Source organism: Chlamydomonas reinhardtii, chromosome 1 (genome assembly GCF_000002595.2).
Source record: "Chlamydomonas reinhardtii strain CC-503 cw92 mt+ chromosome 1, whole genome shotgun sequence".
Taxonomy (NCBI): Eukaryota; Viridiplantae; Chlorophyta; class Chlorophyceae; order Chlamydomonadales; family Chlamydomonadaceae; genus Chlamydomonas; species Chlamydomonas reinhardtii.
In genome coordinates this window covers 1,952,792-1,966,686 of record NC_057004.1, presented here as the reverse complement: position 1 = coordinate 1,966,686, position 13,895 = coordinate 1,952,792, and the positions used below count along the sequence as shown (strand labels likewise).

The 13,895-nt window shown below is 67.0% G+C and overlaps 2 protein-coding genes across 3 annotated transcripts in view; both read right to left on the bottom strand.

Annotated features, from left to right (window-relative positions):
- CHLRE_01g010650v5 (uncharacterized protein) overlaps positions 1–3,282 on the bottom strand; it is a 12,332-nt gene extending 9,050 nt beyond the window's left edge. The window contains exons 1-7 of the mRNA XM_043058291.1: positions 3,011–3,282; positions 2,839–2,890; positions 2,435–2,488; positions 1,765–2,132; positions 1,237–1,574; positions 602–923; positions 28–368 (exon numbers count right to left, since the gene is read on the bottom strand). Coding sequence (XP_042928205.1) covers positions 28–368; positions 602–923; positions 1,237–1,574; positions 1,765–2,132; positions 2,435–2,488; positions 2,839–2,890; positions 3,011–3,187 — 1,652 coding nt within the window. The 5' untranslated portion in view covers positions 3,188–3,282. The remainder of the gene's footprint in view (positions 1–27; positions 369–601; positions 924–1,236; positions 1,575–1,764; positions 2,133–2,434; positions 2,489–2,838; positions 2,891–3,010) is intronic.
- A 748-nt stretch (positions 3,283–4,030) lies between these two features.
- Positions 4,031–13,842, bottom strand: CHLRE_01g010550v5 (uncharacterized protein). Of its 2 annotated transcripts, none has more exons than XM_043058289.1 (12): positions 13,665–13,842; positions 13,562–13,612; positions 13,044–13,153; positions 12,331–12,552; positions 11,953–12,139; positions 11,080–11,198; positions 10,584–10,639; positions 9,942–10,060; positions 7,839–7,964; positions 7,315–7,419; positions 6,274–6,417; positions 4,031–5,554 (listed from the first exon to the last, which is right to left on the bottom strand). In XM_043058289.1, exons 1-12 carry the CDS (start codon positions 13,746–13,748, stop codon positions 5,423–5,425), a joined length of 1,455 nt encoding a protein of 484 aa, XP_042928204.1. In that variant the 5' UTR covers positions 13,749–13,842; the 3' UTR covers positions 4,031–5,422. The 2 variants fall into 2 exon arrangements, with proteins under 2 accessions (XP_042928204.1, XP_042928203.1); XM_043058290.1 differs by having other exon boundaries at positions 6,313–6,417.
- Between the last annotated feature and the right edge of the window lie 53 nt (positions 13,843–13,895).

Genomic DNA, 13,895 nt, shown 5'->3' with positions numbered 1-13,895 from the left:
TGCGAGTCCGAGGCTGTAGCAGCCCACAGTGACAGCAGTAGCAGGCGGCTCTCGCGCAGCAGGCACAGGTCACCGGCGGCGGACGGCGCCGCCGCCGCGGCGGCAGCGGCGGCGGCGCAACCGGCGGCTGGCGCCGCATTAGTAAGGATGCGTTGTAGCACCATTGCAAGGTGGGCAGGCCAGGCGCCGCCGCCGCCGCCGCCGCCGCTGGCGGCGGCGGTGCCGAAGGCCACAGCGCCGAGCAGTGGCTGTAGCGACAGCGCCGCGTCGGCGGCAGTAGCAGTAGCAGCCGCGGCGCTCCTGCTACTGCCGCCGCCGCCGCCTGACTTGAGCGCCCGGTGCAGCAGCAGGTTGAGGCCTTGGAGCTCCTGTGGCGGTTGGCCGTTGGGGATGAAAGAGGCGTTGGCGGTTTGGCGGCGATTTTACTCTACTCGACGCACCCATGGGCACATAACAAAATGACGTGTCCCGCACACCCGACGCACCCGGAATCCCATTCCCAGCAAACCATCCATTTAACCCACGCCATCTTCCACACACCATCTTGCACACACGCACGATCACCACCCCACTCTTCTCCCCACCCCCGCCACCCCCGCACCTTGCCGTGCGCGCTGAGCATGAGCAGCGACAGCGCCGCCGTGTGCCGCCCACACACCGCCGCCGGCGCCAGCTCCTGAAGCCGAACCAGCGCCGCCACCACCTCCGCCGCGCCGCCGCCGCCGCCGCCGCCAGCTGCTACAGCCGCCGCCGAGCCCATCATGACTTCAAAGGCGAGCTGCAGCAGCGCCTCTGCTACAGCCTCCGCCGCGGCCGCCGCCGCCGCCGCCGCGGCCTCCGGCGGTTGGTCAACTGCCGACGTGTCGTACAGTACGGCCTCCAGCAGGTCCAACAGGTCCGACACGCACTCAACGGCACGCATCCTGCAGTACGGGCGTGTGCAGTACACGGTGCGGAGCCACGTGACACCTCATCAGGCTTGACGTTGACAACATTGACAACATTGATGGTATGTCTGGCAAGTGCAAGTGCTACTGACAACACTCGGGCACAGTTCCCCTGCTCCGACACAGCGGCCAGGTCACCTGCCTAACCCTGGGAGTGAGTCCGCCACATGTGGCCCCCCGGCCCCCGCACTGTGTACTCAAGGTTCTGCGCCTGCCATGGACGGCTTGCCCTCACGCCACGCCCCTACCTCCCCCGTACATATACACAGGCACATACACATATACGCACCTGTCCACCTCCGCCACCCGCGGCCCCAGCACCAGGTGCCCCGCCAGGAAGCGCAGCAGCGCCAGCCGCAGCCGCACCAGACCTGCTACTGCCGCCGCCGCCGCAGCAGCAGCCGCCGGCTGCCCGTTGCCGCCGCCGCCGCCGCCGCCACTGCTGCTACTGCCGTCCAACTCCAGCTGCTGCTGTTCCAGCGGCTGTAGCAGGCCGCAGCCCAGCCGCACGAGCTGCCCGTGCAGCCAGGCGGCGGCTGTAGCAGTGATGGCGGACAGCTGGGCGGCGGAGGCGGCAGTAGCAGACGAGGCGCCGCCGCCGCCGCCAGTGACGCCGCCGGCGTGACGCTGCGCAGGTATATGTAGGCATGGGTGAAACCACATTGGCGTGTGTGCGTGTATGTGCCTCCCTCTTGTTTTCGGCACTCTAGGGGTGGTGCAGACAACCCCACCTGTACCCCACCATTCCACCTTGCACGGACGGCTCATCGGCTGCCCCACACAACCCCAGCCACACACCCTCAGCGGCGGCCCGCACCTGCAGCAGCACGAAGGAAAAGAACGGCTCCAGCGCCGCCCACGCGCCCTCCAGCGCCGCCGCCGCCGCCACGGCAGCCGCCGCGGCAGTAGCAGCCCCTCCCGCAGCGCCGCCAGCACTGGCGGCGGCGGTGGCAGTAGCAGCAGTAGCGGCGGCGGCTGTAGCCGCCGCTGCCAGAGCCCCCATGGCGCTGCTGAGGAGCTGAGTGGCGGCGGCGGGGCAGGACAGGAGTACGGCCACCAGGGGATGAGACTGCCAGCGGCCCGCACGCAGCGCGGCTGCTACAGCCGCTGGGGAGGCGCTGCTGCTACTGCCGCGGATGACCAGGCGCACGACTGCGTCTGCCAGCGGCGGTGCGGTGGCGGCGCCTGCGGGCACGTGCGCGGTGCAGGTGCAGGTGTCAGCAGTAGTGCTGCGTGTGTCGGCACGGACGCGCAAGCATACATGTGGTGATTCCGGCCCCAGGCGTGTGCAGCTGTCCGGCCCAAGTTCGGCGCACACACTTATAACGTACGTATGGTACTGGTATTCAATCTCTCTCTCTCTCACACACACACTCTCACACGCTCACACACACACACACACTCTCTCTCAAACACACAGTAGCCGCCAAGCCGTACACACAGGCCCCCCCCACGCCCACCCCCCCCCCACCCCAACCCCACCCCACCTGCCACGGACACCGCCGTCAGGAGGTGCTCCAGACAGTCGGCCGCAGACAAGCCTGTGTGGGCACCGTGGCGAAAAAGCACCAGGGGAAAACAACCAAGCAAAGTTAAAGGAAAGCAGACAAACAGAGTGGATGAAAGCGGGAGGGAAGATGGCCACGCGCCGGGGTGCCTGCCATGGGCCCTGCGAACTGGAGCGTGGGGTCCTGCGCGCCGCGTCACAAAGCCGCCGCGATGGCAGCGCCCTGGCGGCGATTGCAGGCGTGTGCGTGCGTGCGTGCCCGCATTCCCTGCCCTCGCAAAATGCCTGGCGCAGCGCCCTGGCCCGCCAGCAATTGTGGAGGCGTTCGTGCTTTCCCGGCTAGCAGCGCCCCCCCTCTCTGGCCAGGTCTACACGCCCACCCACCTCCCGCCTGCACCAGCGACAGCAGCTGGCCCACCGCCTCCTGCACAACGACCTGCGCAAGTGCGATGTGTTGTTGGCATGCTGAGTGGGAGCTGCTGAGAAGTTTGAGGCAAGGCACATGCGATCCCGCGCAGAATGCTGAACGGCCCGCTGCAAACCCGACCGCGTGCACCTTATTGGGCCTCGAGAGACAATACGATATGGCATTTGAGCGGGTCTCCTCGGGCAAACTGCTGGCATATTTGCGCAGAGTGGTGAAAATGCCCGCCACAGCGTGCCGAGCCAGCACCGGTGCATGCGCTGTTTGCAGCCGGCGCTGAAGACTCTCAAGAACATCATTTGCGGCCATCTTGGTGCCCTAAACATGCACAACGAGCACGAGTTTACATCTGCTTTCTGCTGTCAGTAATTCACAAGCAGCTCGCTAGCCTATAAATTGTGACTTACTGTGTAAAGATGTCTTATGGCAACAACTAGGTGTGGGAACGCTGGTCGACCGCTCATGCGAATGGCCCCGCTCCCCTCCCCTCCCCCTCCCAGGAGTTCCCAGGCGACCCGCTCCTCTCCCCTCCCCAAGCGACCAGCTCCAGGCGCCGTTGCGGAAGGCGTACATGCCCGCCGCGTTGCCCTCATTGAACTTGAAGCGGTCAAGCGGGTGTAGGGATAGCCCGGCCCCTTGCCCTCGCCGGCCCGTGCTTCTCTTGAAGCCTACCGCAGTCTACCGCAGAGCCGGCTGCCGAGGGCTGCCGCAGCTGGTCCCTCCGCTTCCTAGCCCAGAGGGCCAGCAACCACTGCCGCCCGCCCTCCCCCCCCCCAATACCCCATGGCCCCATTCACGTTCACGCACACGCCTGTGCCCCGTGCTTCCACCCACCTGGCAGCCTCCCTTGTCCCGCCGGCCTTTGCAATGTCCCAGAGCCCCACCTGCCAGCCATCGCCCTCCAGGCACCCCTACCTCCGACCTATGGCCCCCGTCGTCCCTGACGCCCCCCATGACCCCATCCCTACGGCCCCCAAGGGAGTGGCGGGCACAACCCTTGTGCCCCCCGCCCCTCCTTTCACCGCTGGAGAGTGTTGCCGCCGTCCACCGAGTCCGAGGGGTGCGCGGTCCGCACTGGCCCCACCTGAGTTGACGAAGCTGGAGGGCGATGGCCGGCGGCCTACCCCTTGATTCTGGAAGATGCAAGCCCCTCAATAATTAATATGGAAAGACGTCGCCCGGCGGAGGTGGCGGGCGTGCACTTGAACGCCGGCCAAAGCACAGCTCATAGGACTTGCCCACAGCAGTCCCCCTTCCACCCTGCCCAAGCCTCCTCGTAACCGGCCATTCTTTGCACCGGTGCGGCTGTGGTATCCAACTGACAGGCGCGCCTGCCCCGTGTGCTTGCGCCTCGGCCCCCAGCCGGCCAGCCCGCACCCGCACAGCTTTCCCCTCGCTCTGCCCGCACAACCACATTGGGGCCTCCTTGATGTGCCCCCACGCAGGCTCCGGGGTGCAGACCCTCAAGGGTGCGAAGCGCGCGCTCTACCACTGAGCTAAAGGCCCATGACCAGTATCAGGCGCACCGGCTCCCCACCCCTGGCGCACGCACCCTCCCCTTCTCTTTCAACGTGCCAAGCTAAAGGCCCTCCCCCTCTCATGCCCACTGAGGAGCGCACCGGCTACCCACCACAGGCGCACGCACCCCCCATCTCTCACAACGAGCCAAGCTAAAGGCCCTGTGCACACGCACACGTGTCGAAGGTGGCACGGATGGATAGGTCGCCACACCTTGGGCACGCATCGAATCCCACTGGCTCACCGAGCCATGAACAAAGCCCTGCACACACGCACGTGCTACAGCATGGTGACCTCGGTTCCCCCCGCCATGCTGCCCCTGTCTCACGGAGGCACAGCGGCGCACGCAGCACGCCTCACGCCAGCAACCGCACCAGGCGCTCCACCCGTTCACGGGCGGCGTGACACGTGCCACGCCGCACACCCTGTCATCGAGCCAAGCAACGCCTACTCACTCCACAGTGCCTCCGCTGCTTTTAACACCCCCCCCCCCCCGCAACCTCACACCTATCAAAGCAGGAGTCCCGCCTCATGCCTGTCACAGACTGTTGCACTTAATCGTTCCACCCCCGCCCCCTAACCGCTCCACGCCAGTTGTGCCCCCACAGCCCACACCTGCTGGGCAGCTTGCCGCCTTGCCCCCCACCCCCCGCCTCCCCCACGCGCTCCTGCCACCCCGCCCCGCCAGCCACTGCACTTTGCATGGGCCATGCACTCATGCTGCCTGTCCTGATTGCCACTGTAAGCAGTCAAAACGCTCCGCGGATGCACGCGTGCAAGTTACGCTTACAGCCACCCCAGTCACCCAGCCACAGCATGCACGCCCGCCCTATCAAGGCCCAAGACCCAACGCTTGGCGGCAGTCCGCGCTGCCGCACAGGGTCAGCACTACAGGCGCTACAACGCGACAGGCGCTGCCACGCAGCAGCCGGTGGCGGCGCCGGCGGCGCTGCTACCCCGCCTGAGCTACCGCGCCTGTGGCGGCGGCGCCGGCGCTGCTACCGCGCCTGAGCTACCGCGCCTGAGCTACCGCGCCTGCGGCGGCAGCGGGTGTCTGGCCAGCCAGTCCGCCATCAGGGCCGCCAGGGGCGCACGTGCGTCGCCCTGGATCCAGTGGCTCACGCCGGGCAGCACGTGCACCTCGGCGCGGGGGGCCACCTGGGCAGGGTGGAGGGGGTGGGGTTTGCAGTGATGCTTAGTTGCAAAGGCGGTACAGGGCAGTCGTTGGGGGGAGGGCGGGCGAGAGGTAAGGCGGCTGCCGGGTGGGGTTAACGCTGAACCAATCCCGTAAGGAAACAGTCGCGCGGCAAGGAGAACTGCAGCTGCAAAAGCCCGGGTGGGGCCGGAGAGGGCGGGTGGGTGGGTGGGTGGCAGGGGGGGGGGGGCGCGTGGGCGTGGGTGTGGGCGTGGGCGCGGGCGCATGGTCGGGTGGTGGTGACGCAAGGGAGCGTGGTGGTGTCACGGTGCAAGGCGCGTGCGGCACGGTACTGCGTGCCCCGCCAGGTCCTGTCCAGCTCCGCCGTTGCAAAAAGTGGGAATGTGGGGCACGTGGGACGGACGAACCAGTGCCCAAGGCCCCAAGCAAGTAAGGCACCGGTCAGGACATCCGCACGTGCAGCCTGCTGGCTCCGTGCCCTGGCGTGCGGCGCTGGCACGTGCATGCCGGCATGCGGTGTCCCCGCATACCACTCCACCCCCATCCGCCCAAACACCCACACACACTCCCCCCCTGCAACACACACGCCCCCACCCCCGCCCCCAACCCCCCACCCCTTACCCCTAACCCCCCACACACGCACACACACCACCATCTCCGCACCCAACCCACACCCCCCCCACACACACCCCACACACACCCACACTCCCCACCCCCGCACCTGCTCCAGGCCCCTCAGGTTGCCCACCCCCGCACCCACCTGCTCCAGGCCCCTCAGGTTGCCCACCCCAAGCGCGTGGTCCTGCTCGCCCCACACCACCAGCACAGGCAGCTCCGCCAGCCGCCGCCGGAGCGCGCGGTCCACCTGCGTGCGTGTGTGCGTGTGCGGGCGGGTGTTTGTGTGTTTGTGTGTGTGTGTGTGTGTAGGTGTGTGTGTAGGTGTGTGTGTTTGTGTGTTTGTGTGTGTGTGTGTGTGTGTGTGTGTGTATGTGTGTGTGTGTATGTGTACGTGTGTGTGTGTGTGTGTGTGTGTGTGTGTGTGTGTGTGTGTGTGTGTGTGTGTGTGTGTGTGTGTGTGTGTGTGTGTGTAGGTGTGTGTACGTGCATGCGTGCCGAGTTGAGACGGATTTTGGCAGGGTTGGTTGGGTTGGGAGGTTTCAAATTGTTTCACAGAGGTTCCGGGCGAATGCTGGTGCTGACTGTGTCGCATGCCGGCGCCGCCGCCATGTGTTCCTTGATCGGACGGACGCAGTGCTGCCGGCGGTGATGTATACGACGGCCCGGCTAGCGGAGAGGTGCGCGCCTCAGCTCCAGCCCCTACCGTTCCAGCGCGGCGGGCTCCTGGGCAGTGCGGCGTAGGCGGCGGAGGTGGCGACGGCGGCGGAGGCGCCTTGTGCGCCTGCTGTGCCGCCGCCGCCGCCATGACCTGCGCACTCACCCACGTCCGCACGCACGTCCGCACACACACACGTCCGCACCACACGCACGCGCCGACTGGCCCACCCACGGCACCACGGCCCACCCACCGCTCCACGGTACCAACCACGGCACCACCCATTTCCCCACCCAGTGCCCCCACGCACCGCCCCCACCCACCGCCCCCACGCACCGCCCCCACGCACCGCCCCCACGCACCGCCCCCACGCACCGCCCCCACGCACCGCCCCCACGCACCGCCCCCACGCACCGCCCCCACGCACCGCCCCCGCCCACCCGCCCCCACCCACCACCCCCACCCACCGCCCCCACCCCCCGCCCCCACCTCGGGGCTGACGGGCCGCAGCCCCACGTCGCCCCGCAGCAGTGCGCGGTAGTAGTTGAGTGCGGCGGTGGCGGCGCCCGGCTGCAGCAGCGCCGCCTTGTAGACCTGGCAGCGGTTGCGGCGGCGGTGGGTGGCGGCGGTTGGCGGTGGTTGGCAGCGGTTGCGGGGACGTGCGGGTGGTTGCAGGCGGTTGGGATTGAAGTTGCGGCATGCATGCAGGATGTCATTTGAGATAGGTTGGCGGTACGTGTGGTTGCTGGTGCAGGTGTCGGCGCCGGGGAACTGTACGGCGCATTGCTTCATTCAGTGATGGCGCGCTCGTAGATCAAAATAACTCTGTCCGGCCCTGTACCCTGCCACAGCACACGCACACGCACACACATACGTATACGTATACGCACACGTACACACGCACACGCACACGCGGACACGCACACACGCGGACACGCACACACGCACACAGCCTCCACCCCGCGTCCCCGCCCCCCCCCCGCCCCGCTCCCCCCCCCCCCTCTGATAATCACCTCCATGTCCTGCCGCGTCACGGCCCCCGCCGCCGTCCGGGGCGCCGTGTCCGCCCCCGGCGCCCACAGGCCCTCCAGGAAGTGGGCGTCGCTGTGGGTGAGCAGCGCCTCAGCAGCCCAGGGCGCCTGCAGGCAGGCAGGCGGGCAGGCAGGCAGGCAGGCAGGCAGGCAGGCAGGCAGGCAGGCAGGCAGGCAGGCAGGCAGGCAGGCAGGCAGGCAGGTGGGAGAGGTGCAGGCAGAAGGAGTGGGGACGAGTGCAGGCGAGAGGGTAAGGAGCGAGCGGCAATGAAAGCAGGGGAGCGAGCCGGGAACCAGGCCGGGTGATTGGGTGGGGGCGAGGAGCGGCGAGGCGCTGGCTGTGGAGGACGTGTGTAGGATGGAGCGCCAGGCGGGGGAGGCCAAGACAACTACACGTTGTGTAACAAAGGCACAAGGAAAGACAGTGCTGTGTGGGGCAGGTGCGATCTTGGCACTGCTGAGTTGGCAGCCATGGTGCTGGCAGCCGCAGTGCCGCCCCGCGCTGCAAGGGCCACGCCGCCCGAGAACGGGTGGGGCGCCTGGTGCGGTTGATGGCGTGAGGCGTGCTGCGTGCGTCGCTGTGCCTCAGTGAGACAGGGGCAGCATGGCGGGGGGAACCGAGGTCACCATGCTGTAGCACGTGCGTGTGTGCAGGGCTTTGATCATGGCTCGGTAAGCCGGTGGGGTTCGATGCGTGCCCATGGTGTGGCGACCCTATCCATCCGTGCCACCTTCGACACATGTGTGCACAGGGCCTTGTGCTTGGGAGGGGGAGGGCCTTTAGCTTGGCTCGTTGAAAGAGAAGGGGAGGGTGCGTGCGCCTGTGGTGAGAAGCCGGTGCGCTTCTAAGTGGGCATGAGAGGGGGAGGGCCTTTAGCTTGGCTCGTTGAGAGAGAAGGGGAGGGTGCGTGCGCCGGGGGTGGGGAGCCGGTGCGCCTGATACTGGTCATGGGCCTTTAGCTTGAGCTTGTGTGTTTGAGTGAGCTGGGTTTGTGCTGCTAGGTTATGCGGAGTGAGGAAGTTGCGTTATCCGCCAGTCTGACGCGCGGAGGCGGGCGGAATGAGGCGGAGACAGGTTTATCCGCCCCGGTAGCTCAAGACAGGCCGTCTTGTCTTGAACTATCTGGTACTACTTGCTGGTTAGTGATTTCAGAGACAACGACCATTCTACAATACTCGTGGATAGCACGAAGTGCACAGACAGAGCCGCCTCTGTAACTTTGAGGAGACAAGAACCGAGCACCCTTGTTACGCACAGTACGGTAGTCTACGCGCTTAAGAGATCAGTAAGCCACGTAGCACTCAGTTCAGGGTGGGGAGCCGGTGCGCCTGAAAATAGACATGGAGGGCTTTTAGCTCAGTGGTAGAGCGCGCGCTTCGCATCCTTGAGGGTCTACACCTCGGAGCCTGCGTGAGGTCACCGGATCGATCCCGGTAAGGTCCAACGTGGCCCAACGGGCAAATATACGTTTTTGGGTCAGTGTAGGAGCGTACCAATGAGGCCCCAATTTGGTTGTGCTGGCAGAGGGGCAAGCTGTGCGGGTGCAGGCTGGCTGGCCGGCTGGGAGCCGGGGCGCAAGCATACGCACGCCGGGTCTCACCATTGCGCCCCAACCTCGCCGCAGAACATTTGAGGGAGCCGTGGCCATAGCCGGGCACGGGTCCGTGGTGCCGGATCACCACGTTCCAGCCAGAGGCGGGGCCAGGCAGGGTTGACGAGGAATGACGGCACAATGCACATGAGCCGCCACACCGGAGCGGTGTGTAATCGTCGCAAACGATCTGAGTGTGTGCGTGATACACATTGGCATGCACACAGACTTGCAGCACACCACTCATACCACAGCAACCCTATATTCAGTCCAAACTCCGTGCTCGTTCTGCGATGCGCGCCATTTCGCTGATCCGTGGCGGCGTTCACCGCCAGCCGCTAAGCCACCAATGGATATACTGAAGAACCATACTAAATATATAGGACCTGGGGTCTTGCGAAGCGACGGCGAGTCTGGCCGCTTAAGTGCCTCTGCTCGCCACGCTGCGCCTCGCCATCGAGGTCGCGGCCATTGTCGCCATCCCACCACCCACCTGGAACGTTATGAAGTAGGCCGACCTCAGCGCTTGCTCCGGCCCCCAGTTGGACTTGTACAGCAGCCAGTGCGGGGCCGCCAGCGCCACCAGCCGGTCACACAGGCCCGGGTAGCGGCCTGCAGGCGGTGGCATATTGCATTGGTGACGTGAGAGGACCTGCTGTCGCAGCTCACAAAGCAGAGAGAGAGTTTGCGGGGGTGGGGGTGGCGGTTGTTTTCACCATTCCCAAGAAACCAGAGCAGCGATGGGACTTATGGGAGTTTATGAGAAGCACACAACCCATGTGCGCTGAGCAGCACTGCAAGCTTGGTGATGAGTCCCGCGTACGACGGTCGGAGTCACAGCCTAACAGGGCGTCATTTACACGGCGTGGGGCGGACACGGGCCCACGGCCAGCGCTCCACTCCGCAAACCCCCGCAACCCCCAGTTGGACAGCCAACCGTCCGCCCGCCCCGGCACCGCCACGGTCGTCCCCCCCGCCCCCGCCCCCGCCCCCCCCCCCCGCCCGAACAATTGATGTTCCACAATATGGTCTACAGCCTACCACTTCCTTAACTACCGTAATCATGCATGTAACCCCCTCCCCCCCGCAGCCCAACGGCCACACGCCCCCCGCCCCCTCCCCCCGCGGTACGTACCTGCTGCGGCCCAGGCCACCACGCCGCCCCAGTCGTGCGCCAACAGCGTGCAGGAGCTACGCGTGGAGCCGGGCGCAGGCGTGTGGACGGGGCAGAGGAGGGCAGCGGAGGGCAGAGGAGGGCAGAGGAGGGCAGAGAGGAGGGCAGGGGAGGGCAGGGGAGGGCAGGGGAGCTCAGAGGAGGGCAGGGGAGGGCAGAGAGGAGGGCAGAGGAGGGCAGGGGAGGGCAGAGGAGGGCAGAGGAGGGCAGGGGAGGGCGGGAGCTACCGTTGGCACTGTTGTCACGAGCGAGGTGCGGGACACGCCGTGATGCAAGCGGCTAGCAAGCGGCATGCGGCCGCGTGTCGGCGGTGTCGCCCCCGCCTCCCACACCCACGCCCCACATGTACCCCAGCACTCGCCCCCACCTGTACCCCACCCACCCACGCCCCACCTGTACCCAAGCGCCCCCACCTGTGCCCCGCCCACACGTCCCCCACCCACTCATACGCCCCTACCTGTACCCCAGCGCCCCCACCACGGCCTTCACGTCCTCGCTCAGCGCCTCCAGTCCGTAGGCGCCCACCCCCGCCGGCTTGTCGCTCCAACCGAACCCGCGCATGTCCACCGCAACCACCTGCAGGCGGCGCCAAGGGGGCGGCAGGGGGGCGGCAGGGGGGCAGGGTCAGGGGGCGGCGGCAGTGGGGCAGTGGGGCAGGGGCGGCGCAGGGGGGCAGGGGCAGGGGGGCAGGGGGGCAGGGGGGCAGGGGGGCAGGGGGGCAGGGGGGCAGGGGGGCAGGGGGGCAGGGGGGCAGGGGCGGCGCAGGGGGGCAGGGGGGCAGAGACGGGAGCAGGGGCAGGGGGGCAGGGGCAGGAGCAGCGGCAGTTGGTGACTCGGTTGGTGACTCAGTTGGTGACTCGGCGCGGGTGTTGCGGGTTCGGACACACACTTGGCGCTGGTGGCACACATGACTGGGTGGCGGTGCCGCCGCGCAGAGCCCCAACAAGCGGGCAGAGGTGCGGGCAGAGGTGCGGGCAGAGGTGAGGGCAGCATACACATGCACACGCACACGCACACGCACATGCAACCCCCCGCATGCAACCCCCCCCCCCGCATGGCACACGCGCATTCCCCCACCCACGCGCATCCCAGCCCCCGCCCAGTGGCCCCACCTCCTCCCACCTCCTCCTCGCGCTCACACATCCCCCGCCGCCCCCGCCCCCCCTGCCGCCCCTTCTCCTCCCGCCACACCCTGCCGCCCTGCATACACCCCTGGGTCTCGGAATGTTTGGCACTGGACTTAACTCGGCCCTCCCCAGGCCCCTCTCTCTCCCTCTCTCTCCCTCTCTCTCCCCCCTCTTCCCCCCCTCGCTCCCCATCCTGCCCCCACCTCGTACTCGTCCCGAAAGGCCGCCAGCTGGTCCCGCCACGAGTACCAGCACTCGGGGAAGCCATGCAGCATCAGCATCAGCGGCTTGCGGGGGCCGGCGGAGGTGGGAGAGGAGGCGGAGCCGGAGGCGGGAGAGGAGGCGGCGGTGGGAGAGGAGGCGGAGGCGGCGTAGCGCACAGCGTGCAGCCTACAGGCAGGCAGACAGGCGGGGAGGGAATGCTGTGCGTGTAAAAGAGCACGGGAAGTACACGACGTGCGTGTGTGTCAGGAAGGAAGCAACGCTGTGTGTATATAAGTGCGACTGTGCGTACGGTAGTGCGTGTGCCCCTGGAGCCAACCGGCCCCCGGTGTCCACTGCCCCCACACCACACGCCTCACCTCACGCCGCCGCCCACGTCTATCATCACTCGCATCAGCCGCGGCTCCCCGCCGCCGCCGCCGCCACCCGCACCCCCTGCCGCCGCCGCCTCCGCCGCCTCCGCGCTCAGCGCCTCCCTCAGCGGCACTGGCGGCCCAAGAGGCGCGCCGCCGGGGCTGAGTGCGGGCGGCAGAGGCAGGTCCTCCAGGCGCCGGTGCCGGCTGCTGAAAAAGACGCCGGGCCTGCAGAGAGGACACATATACACACACACGCCTTCGCACTTTGTTTTCCGTGTGCTCTTTATAACACACACACACACACACACACACACACACACACACACACACACACACGCACACACACGCACATCGTGTTGATTCCCGTGTGAATGCCTAAACCCCACTCCTCCGCAGGGCCATCGTGGCGGGCTGCTGGCTGGCGCTCGCTGCGTGCACGGTGTCGTGCCATCTTCCCTTGTGCGATTCTCACACCCTGAACACCCCGATTACTCCCAACACGCCCAAAAGCCCACACTCAACAAAGCCGTGGGGCATGGACAAAATGGGTCGCTGCGGAGGGTGAGGGCGTGCTTGCCCGTGTGCCGATGCCCAAGCGTCCATCCATGCAATTGCTGTGGCCAGCTGCTGCTGCTGCTGGGGCCCTCAACCCCCATCCCCCACAACCCACCCGCCACACCCGCCGCCCTAACCGCCTCAACCGCCCGCCGCCTCACCCCCGCGCCGCCAGCTCCCGGGCCAGTATGGCCGCCAGCACGGCCCACACCGGCGGCGCGGCGGCGGCGCACAGCAGCAGGCCGCGCAGACCCGACACGGTGGGCACGGCCTGGGGGGTAGCCATCCATGGGATGGTGTGTATCAAATATGAAGTGGGGGGGGGGGAGGCGGATTGGGTGGGCGGGCGGGCGGTCCTTGCGTGTAGGAGGCACGGGCATATAAATAGGGTGGTGGAGACAGGGGGTTGGAGACAGGGAGATGCAGATAGGGAGGTGGGGGCGCTGTTGGCAATGCAGTTATGCAACCGGGGGCATGGGCAGAGAGGGTTGAGGGCTTGCAACAAGTGGGTCGACGGGGGGAGGCCCTGGCGGGTGTCGGCGCCTATCCGCGTGCGTCCTAAACCCAGGCCCCCAGGGCCTTGTTTCTTTGGGAACGGAAGAACTACCCCCACCGCCCCCACACCGCCCCACCCTGCCCCCACCCACAAGGACCACACGCGGCGTGCAGCCGTACTCACATCCAGCGCCTCCACACGCTCGTACACAGTCTCTGCCGCATACAGCTGCTGCTGCTGATTTGAAGAGCCTTCAGGTCGGGCCTGAGCCCTGGCGAGCGCTCGCTGGCGCCGACACACGCTCGCGGGACAGTGCGGGGCTGGAGTGCGGGTCAAGAAGCTGCTCCGTGACACGCCGGGTGTTGCGCATGTCGACTGGTATGCGACCGGAGCTGGGTAATTTGATGGGGCGATCAGCGCTGCTCTAGGTGATATCTGAATGCACGAAAGCGGCACGCAAGTCGCGGATGCAAGTCGGATCGACATGGTCAGCGTAAAGCAGTGCTAGACGCAGCGC

Bases quoted from the DNA above. Each gene is read 5' to 3' on its own strand.
- CHLRE_01g010550v5 (XM_043058289.1), bottom strand. From the start codon at position 13,748: ATGCGCAACACCCGGCGTGTCACGGAGCAGCTTCTTGACCCGCACTCC. The intron at 7,420-7,838 runs GTGATTATCAGA...AACCGCTGCCAG, and splicing joins TGACGCGGCAGGACATGGAG to GTCTACAAGGCGGCGCTGCT. The intron at 5,555-6,273 runs GTGCGGGGGTGG...CACCCTGCCCAG, and splicing joins ACCTGAGGGGCCTGGAGCAG to GTGGCCCCCCGCGCCGAGGT.